The 13,851-nt window shown below is 36.8% G+C and overlaps 1 protein-coding gene across 1 annotated transcript in view; it reads left to right on the forward strand.

Moving 5' to 3' along the window:
* Positions 1 to 10,199, forward strand: part of LOC146405639 (uncharacterized) — a 21,407-nt gene extending 11,208 nt beyond the window's left edge. Inside the window, exons 3-4 of the mRNA XM_085011720.1 lie at positions 9,637 to 9,698; positions 10,024 to 10,199. Coding sequence (XP_084867846.1) covers positions 9,637 to 9,698; positions 10,024 to 10,063 — 102 coding nt within the window. The 3' untranslated portion in view covers positions 10,064 to 10,199. The remainder of the gene's footprint in view (positions 1 to 9,636; positions 9,699 to 10,023) is intronic.
* The last annotated feature ends 3,652 nt before the right edge of the window (positions 10,200 to 13,851 follow it).

A 13,851-nucleotide genomic window follows, 5' to 3' on the forward strand; every position in this document is an offset into this window, starting at 1 on the left:
CCAATGCCCAAGACTCCTTCATAGAGTTCTCAAGGTCAACAGGATTTTTGCACTAATTCTAAGAAATTATTTGCCTTGCACACTGTGTTATCATTTGTGTTTATGTTAATTCCTAGCATGAAAAAGGCAGTGACATCAAACTATATTAGTCATTATATTGCCCACTGCTCCATATTTATTTTTTTTTAAAGTTTACTGAGAATGTTCATTATTATTAAATCTCAACCCTTGACCACATGGTTTTGTAATTATACTTTCTGATGAAATGGGAAATATGCACAAAACTCTTCTACTGCATACCAAAGTACAGTGGTCATTTGAAGGAAAATCTTTTGTGCCCTTGTTTGAATTGGGAGCTGAACAAGCCATTTTTATCATAGGACACAATTTTTTTTTTTTTTTTGTCTTTTTATTGGCCAGACCCACAGCATATGGAGGTTCCCAGGCTAGGGACTGAATTGGAGCTGTAGCCACTGGCCTATGCCACAGCTACAGCAATGCCAGATCCGAACCGCAGCTGTTATCTACACCACAGCTCACAGCAATGCCAGATCATCCTTAACACACTGAACAGGGCCAGGGATCAGACCTGCATCCTCATGGATAGTCAGGTTCATTACTACTGAGCCACAGCAAGAACTCCATCACACTTTTTTTTTTTTCTTTTTTTTTAGGGCCACACTTGGGGCACATGAAGGTTCTTAGGCTAGGGGGTCGAATCGGAGCTACAGGGGCTGGCCGACACCACAGCCACAGCAATGCCAGATCCTTAACCCACTGAGTGAGGCCAGGGATCAAACTTGAAACCTCATCATTCCTAGCTCGATTCATTTCCACTGCACCACGATGGGGACTCCCCCATCATACTTCTTAATTTCAACACCTAAAATAGAGCTACATTAATCCAGTGTTGTATTGACCTAAGAATAGACATAATCAGTGGACTACAGTTGTAAAATGTAGTGTTTCACAATTTTTAAAGGTCATACTCCACTTATAGTCATTATAAAATATTGGTTATATTACCTGTGTTGTACAATATATCCTTGTAGCTTGTTTTATACATAATAATTTGTACCTTCTAATCCCCTAGCCCTTCCTTCTCCTCACTGGTAATTATTAGTTTGTTCTCTATATCTGTATGTCTACTCTTTTTTGTTATATTTACTAATACATTATAGCTTTTAGATTACATATACGTGATGTCATACAGTATTTTTCTTTCTCTCTCTGGCTTATTTCACTCAGCATAATACCTTCCAAGTCCATCCATGTTGCTGCAAATGACAAAATTTCATTCTATTTTATGGATGAGTAGTATTCCATTGTGTGTGGATATTTGCATGTGTACCACATCTTGTTTATCCATTCATCTGTTGACAGACACTTAGGTTGTTTCCATATCTTGGCAGTTGTAAATAATGCTGCTATGAATATGGGGGTGCACATATCTCTTTGAATTTGTGCTTTTATTTTTTCTGATCAATATCCAGGAGTGGAATTGATGAATCATATAGTAGCTCTATTTTTAGTTTCTTCAGAAGCCTCCGTATTATTTTCCACAGTGGCTGTGCCAGTTTCCATTCCCAGTAACAGTGTACAGGGCTCTTTTTTCTCTACATCCTTACCAATGTTTGTTATTTGTATTCTTTTTGATGATAGCCATTCTGACAGGTATGAGGTGATATCTCATTGTAGTTCTGATTTTCCTTTCCTTGATGGTTAGTGATGTTGAACATCTTTTCATGTGCCTATTGGTCATCTGCATTTCCTGCTTGGAAAAATGTCTGTTCAGATCTTCTGCCTACTTTTAAATTGGATTGTTTTTTAAATTTATCTTGAATTGTATGAAGTGCTTTTATATTGTGGATATTAACCCCTTATCATTCATATCATTTACAAATTTTTCTCCCATTTAATAGATTGTCTTTTTATTTTCTCAATGTTTTCCTTTTGCTGTGTGAAAGAAATAAACCTACCTAAGAAGGAAAAGACCTGTACTCCAAAAACTATAAGATATTGAAGATGACACAAATAGATAGAAAGATATACCACATTCTTGGATTGGAAGAATTAACAATGTTAAAATGGCCGTACTACCCAAGGCAATTCTACAGATTTAATGCAATCCTTATCAAAATACTAATGGCATTTTTCACTGACTTAGAAAAAAATAATTTAAAAATTTGTATAAAGACACAAAAGAGCCTGAATAGCAAAAATAGTCTTGAGAAAGAAGAACGGAGCTGGAGGAATCATGTACCCTGACTTCAGACTATACTACAAAGCTACAGTTATTAGAACAATATTATACTGGCACAAAAACAGACGCATAGACCAATGGAACAGGATAGAAAGCCCAGAAGTAAACCCATATACTTATGGTCAATTAATCTACAACAAAGGAGACTAGAATGTAAAATATAGAAAGGATGGTATTGTAAAAAAATGATTCTGGGAAAACTGCAGAGCTACATGTAAAAGGATGAAATTAGAACATTCTCTAACACAAAATGGATTAAAAATCTAAATTTAAGACTAGAAACCATAAAACTCCTACAGGACAATATAGACAGAAAACTCTTTGACTTAAATCATAATTTTTTTTTGGTTCTGTCTCCTAAAGCAAAGGAAATAGGAGAAAAAATAAACAAATGAGACCTAGTTAAATTTATAATCAATTGATTTTCGACAAAGGTGTTAAGACCATTCTATAAAGAAAGAATCTCTTCATCAAATGGTGATGGGACAGCTGGATATCCATATACAAAAGAATGAAGCTATACCTTTGCCTCATACTATGTATAAAAACTAATTCGAGGAGTTCCCGTCGTGGCGCAGTGGTTAACGAATCCGACTAGGAACCATGAGGTTGCGGGTTCGGTCCCTGCCCTTGCTCAGTGGGTTAACGATCCGGCGTTGCCGTGAGCTGTGGTGTAGGTTGCAGACGCGACTCGGATCCCGCGTTGCTGTGGGTCTGGCGTAGGCCGGTGGCTACAGCTCCGATTCAACTCCTAGCCTGGGAACCTCCATATGCCGCTGGAGCGGCCCAAGAAATAGCAACAACAACAACAACAACAACAACAAAAAAGACAAAAACTAATTCGACATGGATCAATATAATGTGTAAGAGCTAAAGCAATAGAAAATCCTAGAAAAAGACATAAGCATAAATCTTCACGTTTTCAATTTGGTGATAGTTTTTAAAGATATGACACAAAAGCACAAGCAACAAAGGAAAAATAGATAAGTTGGACTTTATTAAAATTAAAAACTTTTGGGCATCAAGACACTATCAAGAGAGTGAAAAGACACCCTATAGAATAAGAGAAAATATTTGTAAATCATACAGCTGGTCTAGTATGTAAAATATATAACGAACTCTTACAGTTTAACAACAAAAAGAGAAACAGTCAATTTAAAAATGGGGATTTGAATACATATTTCTCAAAAGAAGATATACAAATAGTCAAATGCATGCGAAAAGGTGCTCAACATCGTTAGTCATTTGAGAAATGCAAGTAAAAAACCACAAGATGTACTACATAAGCACTAGGTTGGCCATGATTTTCAAAACAGAAAATAACAAATATTGGCAAAGATGCAGAGAAATTGGAATCTTCATAAATTGCTGGGGAGAATGTAAATGGAAACTCCTATGGGAAGCAATATGGTAATTCTTCAAAAAGTGAAAAATAGCGTTAATGTATGACTCAGCAATTTTACTCCTAATTATATACTCAGGAGAACTGAAAACAGGTATTCAAACAAAAACTTGTAAATGAATGTTCATTACAGCATGATTCATGATAACCAAAAGGTAGAAACAACCCATATGTCCATCAACAGGTAAATGAAGAAACAAATGTGGTATACATATACAACTGAATATTATTCAGCCAGAAAAAGAAATGAAGTACTGAATATATGCTACAACATGGATGAATCTTGAAAACATGTCTGGCTTCCATCATTTAAGCATAGTGTATGATTCTGTATGTAATATCCAAAATAGACAAATATATAGCGACATAAACAGATTGCTTGTTGTCAGGACCTAGGAGAAGCGAGTCACAGGAAGTGCCTGCTTAATGGGTATAGATTTTCCTACTGGGGTCCTCAAAATGTTCTGGAACTAGATAGTGACAATGGTTGCACAACACTGTGAAAGTACTAAATGTCACTAAATCATACACTTGAAAACATTTAAAATAGTAAATTATATGTTATGTCTATTTACCACAACAATTATTATTGTGTGTGTGTGTGTGTGTGTGTGTGTGTGTGTGTGTGGCTTTTCAGGGCCATACCCATGACATATGGATGTTCCCAGGCTAGGGGTCGAATCCGAGCTATGCCTTAGCCATAGCCACAGTGAATCTGAGCTATGCCATTGCCACAGCACCTGCAACTTATACTACAGCCCATGGCAACGCTGGATCCTTAACCTGCTTGCTGAGCAAGGCCAGGGATCAAACCCACGTCCTCAAGGAGACTAGTCAAATTCATTTCCATTGAGCCACGAGGGGAACTCCTTACCACAATTATCAAGAAAAAGAGTACAACTATCTTCTATTAAGCCAACTATTAAAGAGATAGTAAAATGGTAAATGATGCCACTGATCTCACTAAAAATTTTTTGGGTGATTTCCCTTGTGGTGCAGTGGGTTATGGCTCCAGCGTTCTCATTGCAGTAGCTCAAGTCACTGCTGTGGTATGGGTTTGACCTCTGGCCTGGGAATTTCCACACGCTGCTGGTGCAGCCAAAAAAATTTTTTTTGGTTGAACTACATTTTTCATAAAAATAAACATTTATGTTAATGTGAAATGAGTTTATTTTTAATTGAATTAATATATATTTTTAATTGTTCTTAGTTTTAATTTTTAATTTTATAAATATTTGTACCTATAATCACAATAATTAAAAGCCTGAATCCTCATTTATTCTTTCCTTTATAGGGCCACACCTGCAGCATATGGAAGTTTCTGGGCTAGGGGTCAGATTAGAGCTGCAGTTGCAGGCCTACCCCACAGCCACAGCAAAGCCTGTGGTGATGCCAATCATTAACCCACTGAGGAAGGCCAGGAATTGAATGGGCATCCTCATGGACACTGTGTCAAGTTCTTAACCTGCTGAGCCACAAGGGGAACTCCTTAAATCCTCAATTTTTAAGAGAGTAAAGGAGTTATGACTCTAAAAGATTTGAAAATCAAAAGTATCTAAGTCAAGTTACTATGTGAATTTTAAGGTACAAAGTTTTTCTAATATAAATCAGTTGTGAATCTAAATATTACAGATTAAAGCATATGGAATTCCCCTTGTGATTCAGCAGAAATGAACCCAACTAGTATCCATGAGAATCCAGGTTCAATCCCTGGTGTTGCTCAGCGGGTTAAGAATCTGGCATTGCTATGAGCTGTGTGTATGTCGAAGATGCAGCTCGGATCCCTCATTGCTGTGGCTATGGTGTAGGCTGGCAGCTATAGCTCCAATTTGACCTCTAGACTGGGAACTTCCATATGCCGAAGGTGTGGCCTGAAAAGCAAAAACAAAAAACAAAAACAGATTAAAGCATAACTGAAAAAAATTCTTCTGATTACATTAACTACCAAAACGTACTTTATATTATATTATTAGAAGTTAAGCATGGTCTGAAGAGAGAAGAGTAGTTAAAGATGACTGTTGGGCTAAGGAATAGTGAGTGGTAGGTATAGAAGGTATAAGGAAATTCACAATTCAGTACATTAATTCATTTTGATAAATGTATAATAATTTTAAATGTGATTTCTTCCTGTTGTCTAGGTATCTATGCTAATAATACATAATTTATGGATTGCTCATTAGCCAGGTATTATTCTAAGAGATTCATTATGTGTATGGCACTATTATTTTTTAATTTCAATTAATTAATTAATTAATTAATCTGGCCATGCCCTGACATGTGGAAGTTCCCAGGGCAGGGTCTGAACCCAGACCACATTTGCAGCCTGTACCACAGCTATGGCAACCTCAGATCCTTAACCTGCTTCCACAAGGGAACTTCCTATTTTTTAAAAATTTAATTTAATTATTTATTTTTTTAGGGCCACATCTGTGGCCTATGGAAATTCACAGGCTAGGAGTTGAATCAGAGCTGCAAGTGCCAGCCTACGCCACAGCCACAGCAGTGCCAAATCTAAGCTGGGTCTGTGACCTACATAGCAGTTTGTGGCAATGCCAGATCCTTACCCCACTCTGTGAGGCCAGCGATTGAACCCACATCCTCCTGGGTACTAGTTAGGTTTGTAACCTGCTGAGCCACAATGGAAACTCCCTATTATTTTTATTTTTAATATAACGTTTTGAAGAACAATTTGAGAATAAGTTACAGATTTAATGGTACTTCATCCCTTACATACCTCAGCATACGTCTCCTAAGAACAAAGATATTCTTCTGTATAACCACACCATAACTATCACTCAAGAAATCTAATACTGATACAATCTTATTCTCTAATATTCAGTTTATACTTAGACATCCAAGATTGTCCTGATTCTGTCTTTTATCTGATTTTCTTTTTGTGTTTATTTATTTATTTCAGAATGAGATCCAAGATTTAATCAAGGTTCATACTTTGCATTTAGTTCTCATGTCTCTTCTGTTTCTTTTAATTCTATGAATTCTCCGGCTCTCCTCCCCTATCTCAATTTTTTTAAATCTTACATGACTTTGATATTTTTGAAAAAAGTGAGATATAATTGTTTTACAGACTATATCGCACTTTGGATTTGTTTGATTGTTTTCTCATGATTAGATTCAGCTCAAATGTTGAGCAGTAAGGGTCCTACATGGGTGATGTTGGGTATTTCTCAGTGCATAGCATCAGAAGGCATATGATGTTGGTTTGCCTCATTATTCGTGATCAGGTACTTTTCTAAGTACTTAACACACTGAATTTTAAAACAATTTATGCTGTAGGTATTTCTTGTATTTCTTATGGGTTTCAGTACTTTGTACATAAGGATGCTGAAAGATTAAGTATTTTGTCTAAGGTCATATTGCTAGTAAATAGTAGAGCAGAGTTCCGAACTCAGTTCTAGAATCTACAAGATTAATCGCTAATTAACATTGTGACTGATTTTGTGGTTCTTATCAGGTACCTTCAGGGTATGTAAGTGGAGGCCAGGAGATGAATCTTGAGGTCTGTGGTAAGAATTCCTTTAGAGAGCACTGCTATACGTTCCACTTCTACCACCTCAGGCAAAAGTGGTAGAGAGTCAGAGAATCACTTAGAGAACTGGACATGGAGTTTGAGGGAAATAGAGACTGGTATTTGACTCATTCTGAAAAAGTCAAAAGGTGAGCTTGACCCTGGTCTGAAGTCAGAGTAATGGCAAGGGTATGGTGTTCTGAGGGCTAGTTGTGAACAGGAGAGAGTCTCCATTGTTTAAAGATACCATACCTCAGAGTTTCTGCTGTGGTGCAACTGTAATTGGCTCCCACTGTAGGGGCAGGATTTGGATGGTTCTACCAAAAAATATCATGTTGTCATGATAGTCTACTCCATCCAACAACTGAAAAAGTTCTGTTTGCAGGCCACACTGTTTGCAGTTCAGAAAACTGCTCAGCACACAGTTGTGGACATTTCCCAGGAGAAGAATAACCATTAAACAATTCCTCCTAACTTAAAGTCAAAGATCAGAGGCAGCCTGAAAGTGACTGAGAATGAAGTTGTTTTCCAGACTCCAGTGTAAGATTAACCTAAGGGGAAATACTGAAAAGGGGCTCAATACCAATATAGCCAGTTTATTGAATTAACTGAATTCTGTTCTTTCTTACCACTGAGACTTGTTAAAGCTGCACTGTTAATCATTCTTTTTGTCCCAGGATGAAATCTTGGGTGGATCCCGTTTTACATTCATTTTCAATTACTAACAAATGGTCTTATTCTCAGACAGTATAAGCAAAGCTTAACCTGCCTCTCATTTTAGCCTTGCAAGCCAATCTGTGCCTTCTTAAGTCTGGTTAAGGTTGTAAAGCCTACAATGGAGAAAGAGGGCATGGTCATTCTTTTTCCTGATTCCTCCCAACTCCCAGACTTAACCCTTTTCACTGTCCTCCTTTATGGCCCCTTGAGGGTTGAAAAGCAGACAAAGAGATATACAGAGGTAAAGAAAGTTTCTTTCAAACTGAATGAGTTCTTTGAAGATTCTCTTCTCATCTACGGGGATCCCCAGCATGGGTGGGCTGTGTTTCCCCAGGCAGGCCACTGATAATTAACCTTCCATCCTTGCCTTCTCCTATGTCATCGAAAATCGTCTTGCTAGGGGTCACTTCATCCTTCTAGCTATATCTCTTCAGTGTGGTAGCTTTTTTCCTTTTTGCCACGCATGTGCCATGTGAATGTTCCTGGCCCAGGGATCAAACTCACACCACAGCAGTGACCTGAGCTGCTTCAATGACAATGCTGGATCTTTAACCTGCTGCATCACAAGGGAACTTCCAGTGTGGTATCTTTTTTTTTTTTTTTTTTTTTTCAGCTATCGCCTGCAGCATATGGAAGTTCCCAGGCCAAAGATTGAATCTGAGCTGGAGCACCTTCACAAAGTCAAGCTGGAGTGACCAGTGGAAAATTTTAAGTATGTAGTTGAGTGTATCCTACTTTTAAAATATTTATTAATTAAAGGACGAAAGGGAACATTAATTGATTCATGTATTTAGGGAATCTTTCCATAGAAAAAGACTAAAAATGTTAAATAATTTAAAATTAAATAAATTATGTAAAATTAAATGCATGGTCCTTTATTCTCTCAAATGATGGTGATAAAGAACAGAATAAACTGCCATTTTAAAGTAGGAGGAGAACTGTGTATTAGATTGAATTATATAAAATTACTATTATGCAATGATTTTGTCATTGACTGTTTTAACATAAGAAAATATCAATTTCATGCGGTTCAGCCTAATACTGAAGCTTTAAAGACATTTGCTATTTCCCTTCTGTAAGTGAATGGTAATGTGTGTTAGTCTAAATTTTTTCTTTTATATTATTTTCAATTACTTTACACTACTAGTAGAGTGTGTTGGGTGCCTGGTGATATCAAAGGAAATTTTTATAATAAAATCGTATGCATAGACACATCTGGTTATGATTTGCTTTTCCTTTTGTCTCATTGCATAATTCAAGTTGATGCTACATAATTTTTTCTTCTTTTATTTCCTTCCATATGGTGGCAGAACAACTACCAAAAGATGAATACTTTCAGTACCTTTCATATCAAAGCTGCAGCTTTCACATTCTGTTCTATTGATACTGAATTTTGGCAGTGGATAAAGGGACACAGTTAAAGTCTCTGCTCATAATTGGTTTTATTTGGGAAAGATTTTCTTTGAACTTGTGACCACCCGTGATTTTATAATTAGCAAAAATTAACCAGCTCAGCATTTCTTGTACAAAATACTCACAATTCACTTCTTTGCTTTTATAAGAGAAAAAGAAAAGAAAAAAGAAAAGAAAGACTAAGGAGTATTAGAGACTTCCATTTTGTTTGGGAGTATTCCATGTGGGATTACTCTAATACAATGCTGAGGCTGGTTTTGTCTGCATAGTATCTTTCAAGTACAATCTTAAGAAAATTTTCTGTTTCTTTCTCAGAACCCTACAAAGAGAAAACCTCAAAAGAATTTAGAGTTTGCAAAAAGTGAGACAATTCCAGGGTAAGTTTTCTGATATGACCTGACTTACATACAAGCTACAGACAAAGCGCCGAAGCTTTCTACAGAGTATACTTTTTTAACTTTCCTTTCTTTAAAGCTGTTTCTTGAGATACAATTCACATACCATACAATCTATCCATTTAAAATATACAATTCAATGGCTTTTGATATATAACTTTATTAATGTTGAAAAGTTGTGGTAAAATAAATATAACATAAACGTTGCCATTTTAATCTTTTTGACATATATAATCCAGCAGCATTAAGTATACGCACAATGTTCCATAGCATCATGATCTACTTCAAAAACTTTTTCATTACCCAGCCAGAAACTGCAGAGAATACTCACGTGCATTTCAGGATGAGCTGAAATGCCTACGGCTATTATGAAATTGTTGAAGTTAAGAAAGCTGACTGGATGTTTGCAAGGTAAAGCACTCTAAACTTAAGTTCGAAGCTGTTAGCATCGATGTCTGTGTTAAGTAGACCAGACACCCCCACATATAGACACTTTGCAAGGCCCTGCATGATCCCCAAGCATTCCATCAGTCAAACCTCTCTTTCCCCTGGGCTTGATTTTCCCACCCATGTGGGAAGTGGACAGTGGCAGCTTTGTTTGCAGTGGCTTTGTTTGCTTGCAGCCATTGGTAAAACAAACATTACCTCAGTTTGGAGTCATCCTTGGGGGTAGAACTTGGAGGTCCTGAGAGAGCAGATCCTATGACCCATCACAGATGACTTCATCAGATTATCTGGTGTAGACTCACCCCACTGAGGATAATCACATCACAGCATCCCTTGTGGATCCTAGTGGGACTGGCCTAGGTCATAAGATGTTCAGGGGGAGACTCCTATGCCCTGGGAAGAGATGGGATAGGAGGAATAATGAAGACAAGCTTGCCCACTCTCATGTTAGCCTGCCCTATAAATCAATAAAGCCTCAGAGACATTTCGGGGTTTGCCAGGCTGATCCATACTTATAAAAATTTCTCATAATTTCATCATTAGACAGTACTGATGAGCTCTACACGGAGTTTAGCCCAGTGATAAATGAAAATGCACATGGTGAGTGTTTACATTGAGAATTCAGACTCATTTTGTGACCCTATCCACTAGAACTTAGGCAATTATAAAAAAAATGAAGAAAACTCAGTATCTTAAAATCAAAAAGATCAGTTTTATAATTTGATATTTGCTGAAGGGGAAAGTGGGCATTAGTAAATAGAAAGACTTAGTAGATAACATGCTTATCTTCGTTCTTCTTAATTATGCTTCTAGATGGGCTATATAAAAATGGAGTTTAAGGAATCTTAAATCAAAGATTTAAAGATTTTTCTAGCAAAAGAAAATCTCTCTTTCCACCCTCCTCCACCATACCACCCAGGAAATTTGCTATTTGAATTCAGCATTCGATAAGTTTACTGCAGTCCACACAATGTTTTTAGAAACTTTAAATTCTTTTTCACTGTACCATCAGGCATGTAAATGCAAGCTTATTACAAGATAATTATGCGGAGTGGAAAACTTAGTCTATCCTCATAAGTAAAGTGTCCACAAAGATCATAGTCTTGGTCCAACTAGAACTTGATATTAGGAATGAAGGATTTGTTTGCCTCGCCTGCTCCAAAACCTCAAGTAATAAATCTCAAAAGCTTCAATATTGATTCAACAAAATGAATGGCTGAGGCACTTCAGAACGACTCTGACAAGTGGACAAATGCTGCCATGGTGACATTTTGATATGCAGTGTGGTTACTGAGCTGTGCTCGTTTCTTCCCCCTGCTATTAAAGCAAAATGACAAACCACGGGAGTGCCACACACAGCGTGCCTAAACCAGAGGCAACTAGAAAAAAAGATTTAATTAGCTGTTCTTAAGGGATTAAAAATTCCATACACATTTGTATCTGATTTATGGGGAAATTCCTTTTAAAATATGAGAAAAGCTGTTCTCAGACATGCTTCTTGTTAAGAAATATAAACTATTATTAATCTTTAAAAAAGTTACAGACAGCATTTTCTGTAAATGTTTTGTAAACAGATTTCTTGGGGAAAAATACTTTTAAATTGGCAAGATAAGGATTTAAAATATTTTCCACAAGATATAAAATTGTACTTAATTTACCCCTTGCTAAATAATGTAATAGGTATTACATGTGACCATAATAAAAATAAAAACCGATATATATAGCCAAATACTACTGTGTGTATTTAGAGTTTTAAGGAGAGGAGACTATTTGTTAGAAAGTAATGTATACACTTGGCTATTGCTTGATCTTAATATTCATTTGATAGAGGGTTTTAGCAGTTACATTTATTCTTTTTTTTTCTTTCTTTTCTTTTCTTTTTTTTTTTTTTTTTTTTTTTCTATTTTAGGGCTGCACCTGCAGCATATGGAGGTTTGCAGGCTAGGGGTCCAATCAGAGCTATAGATGCTGGCCTACACCACAGTCACAGCAACTCCGGATCTGAACTGCATCTGTGACCTACACCACAGCTCATGGCAACACTGGATCCTTAACCCACTGAGTGAGGATCGAACCCACATCCTCATGGATCCTAGTTGGGTTCGCTAACTGCTGAGCCACAAAGGGAATTACTATCCTTTTCTTTATGGGTATAAAATATACCCAGATATATTAAAGAGAGATACAATTACATTATAGCAATGAAAAGAAATTATTTAAACATTTTAATGGGAAAATGCTTTTAAATATGTAATTATAATTTGTAAAATTGTTTACATATAATTACCATCATAATGTTTTCAATATTGGATTGGTTAACTCACAAGATAAACTTCCTCAAATGCATCTGAAATACAGCTAGAGTAGGAAATTGTTGTTTTATTTTATTTATTTTTTCTGTCAGTTATTGAAAACTTACTATGCACCAGACTTCACTTTCTTATTCCATCCATACACAAGTCTGTGCAGTAGGTGTTATAAAAATCTCCTCCAGATAAGGAAAGCAAACACATGAAAGATTAATAAATTTATCTGTTTGCTCAACCCAGCTATGCTACACTATCTCTTGGCATCATCTGGACCTAACTATGAGAGATGCTTTTTTGTTCTCTTATGCCTTTAGAAATAGAAACTGTGTTACTGATCTTACAAAGTTTTACATACCAGCCTCTGTAAATGGACTTTGGGGGGAAGAAGAATATTTAACTTAGGAAGATAAAGGTTTAAAAAATTCATAGCTTGAGTTGCCGTTGTGGTGCAGCAGAAATGAATCCGACTAGTAACCATGAGTTGTGGGTTTGATCTCTGGCCTCTCTCAGTGGGTTAAGGATCTGGCGTTGCTGTGAACTGTGGTGTAGGTCACCGATGCTGCTTGGATCCTGCCTTGCTGTGGCTGTGGCATCGGCTGGCAGCTGTAGCTCTGATTTGACCCCTAGCCTGGGAACCTCCATATGCTGTGGGTGAGGCCCTAAAAAGCAAAAAAAAAAAAAAATTGTAGTAGAACATAAAAATTAGACTTAATTCATCCTTTACTGTTTAGTCATTAATCTTAGAAAAATTAAATACTGAGATTATGAGAAACAGAAATGGGAGATATAAACAAGCACAGAAAAAGTGATAGATTATTTTCACATGATAAAAGAGAAAAGGTTTTGGGAGTTCCTGTCGTGGTGCAGTGGTTAACGAATCCGACTAGGAACCATGAGGTTGCAGGTTCGGTCCCTGCCCTTGCTCAGTGGGTTAACGATCTGGCCTTGCCGTGAGCTGTGGTGTACGTTGCAGACGCGGCTCAGATCCTGCGTTGCTATGGCTCTGGCGTAGGCTGGCAGCTACAGCTCCAATTCGACCCTTAGCCTGGGAACCTCCATATGCCTCAGGAGTGGCCCAAAGAAATAGCAAAAAGACAAAAAAAAAAAAAAAAAAAAAAAAAAAAGAGAGAGAGAAAAGGTTTTGATGTTTTATATATATACACAACACAACAAATATATACATATATATATATGTATTTGCAACACATTTCTGGTTTAAAATTCTAAAATGCCACCTCAACCTCTATTACCTGTGATGGTCTGGGTTCATTGCTACCTTGTCAAACATCTCAGTCCTAACAACTACCCTTTGTACATTTCGTCTATATAGGAACCAGATCATTTACAGAGAAGGCTCTGACATGGCTCATTAGAGATTT

This window comes from Sus scrofa, chromosome 2 (genome assembly GCF_054392235.1).
Source record: "Sus scrofa isolate SSC_HxYL_T2T_F1_AM1 chromosome 2, Sscrofa_HxYL_maternal_Yorkshire_Landrace_v2.0, whole genome shotgun sequence".
Lineage (NCBI taxonomy): Eukaryota > Metazoa > Chordata > Mammalia > Artiodactyla > Suidae > Sus > Sus scrofa.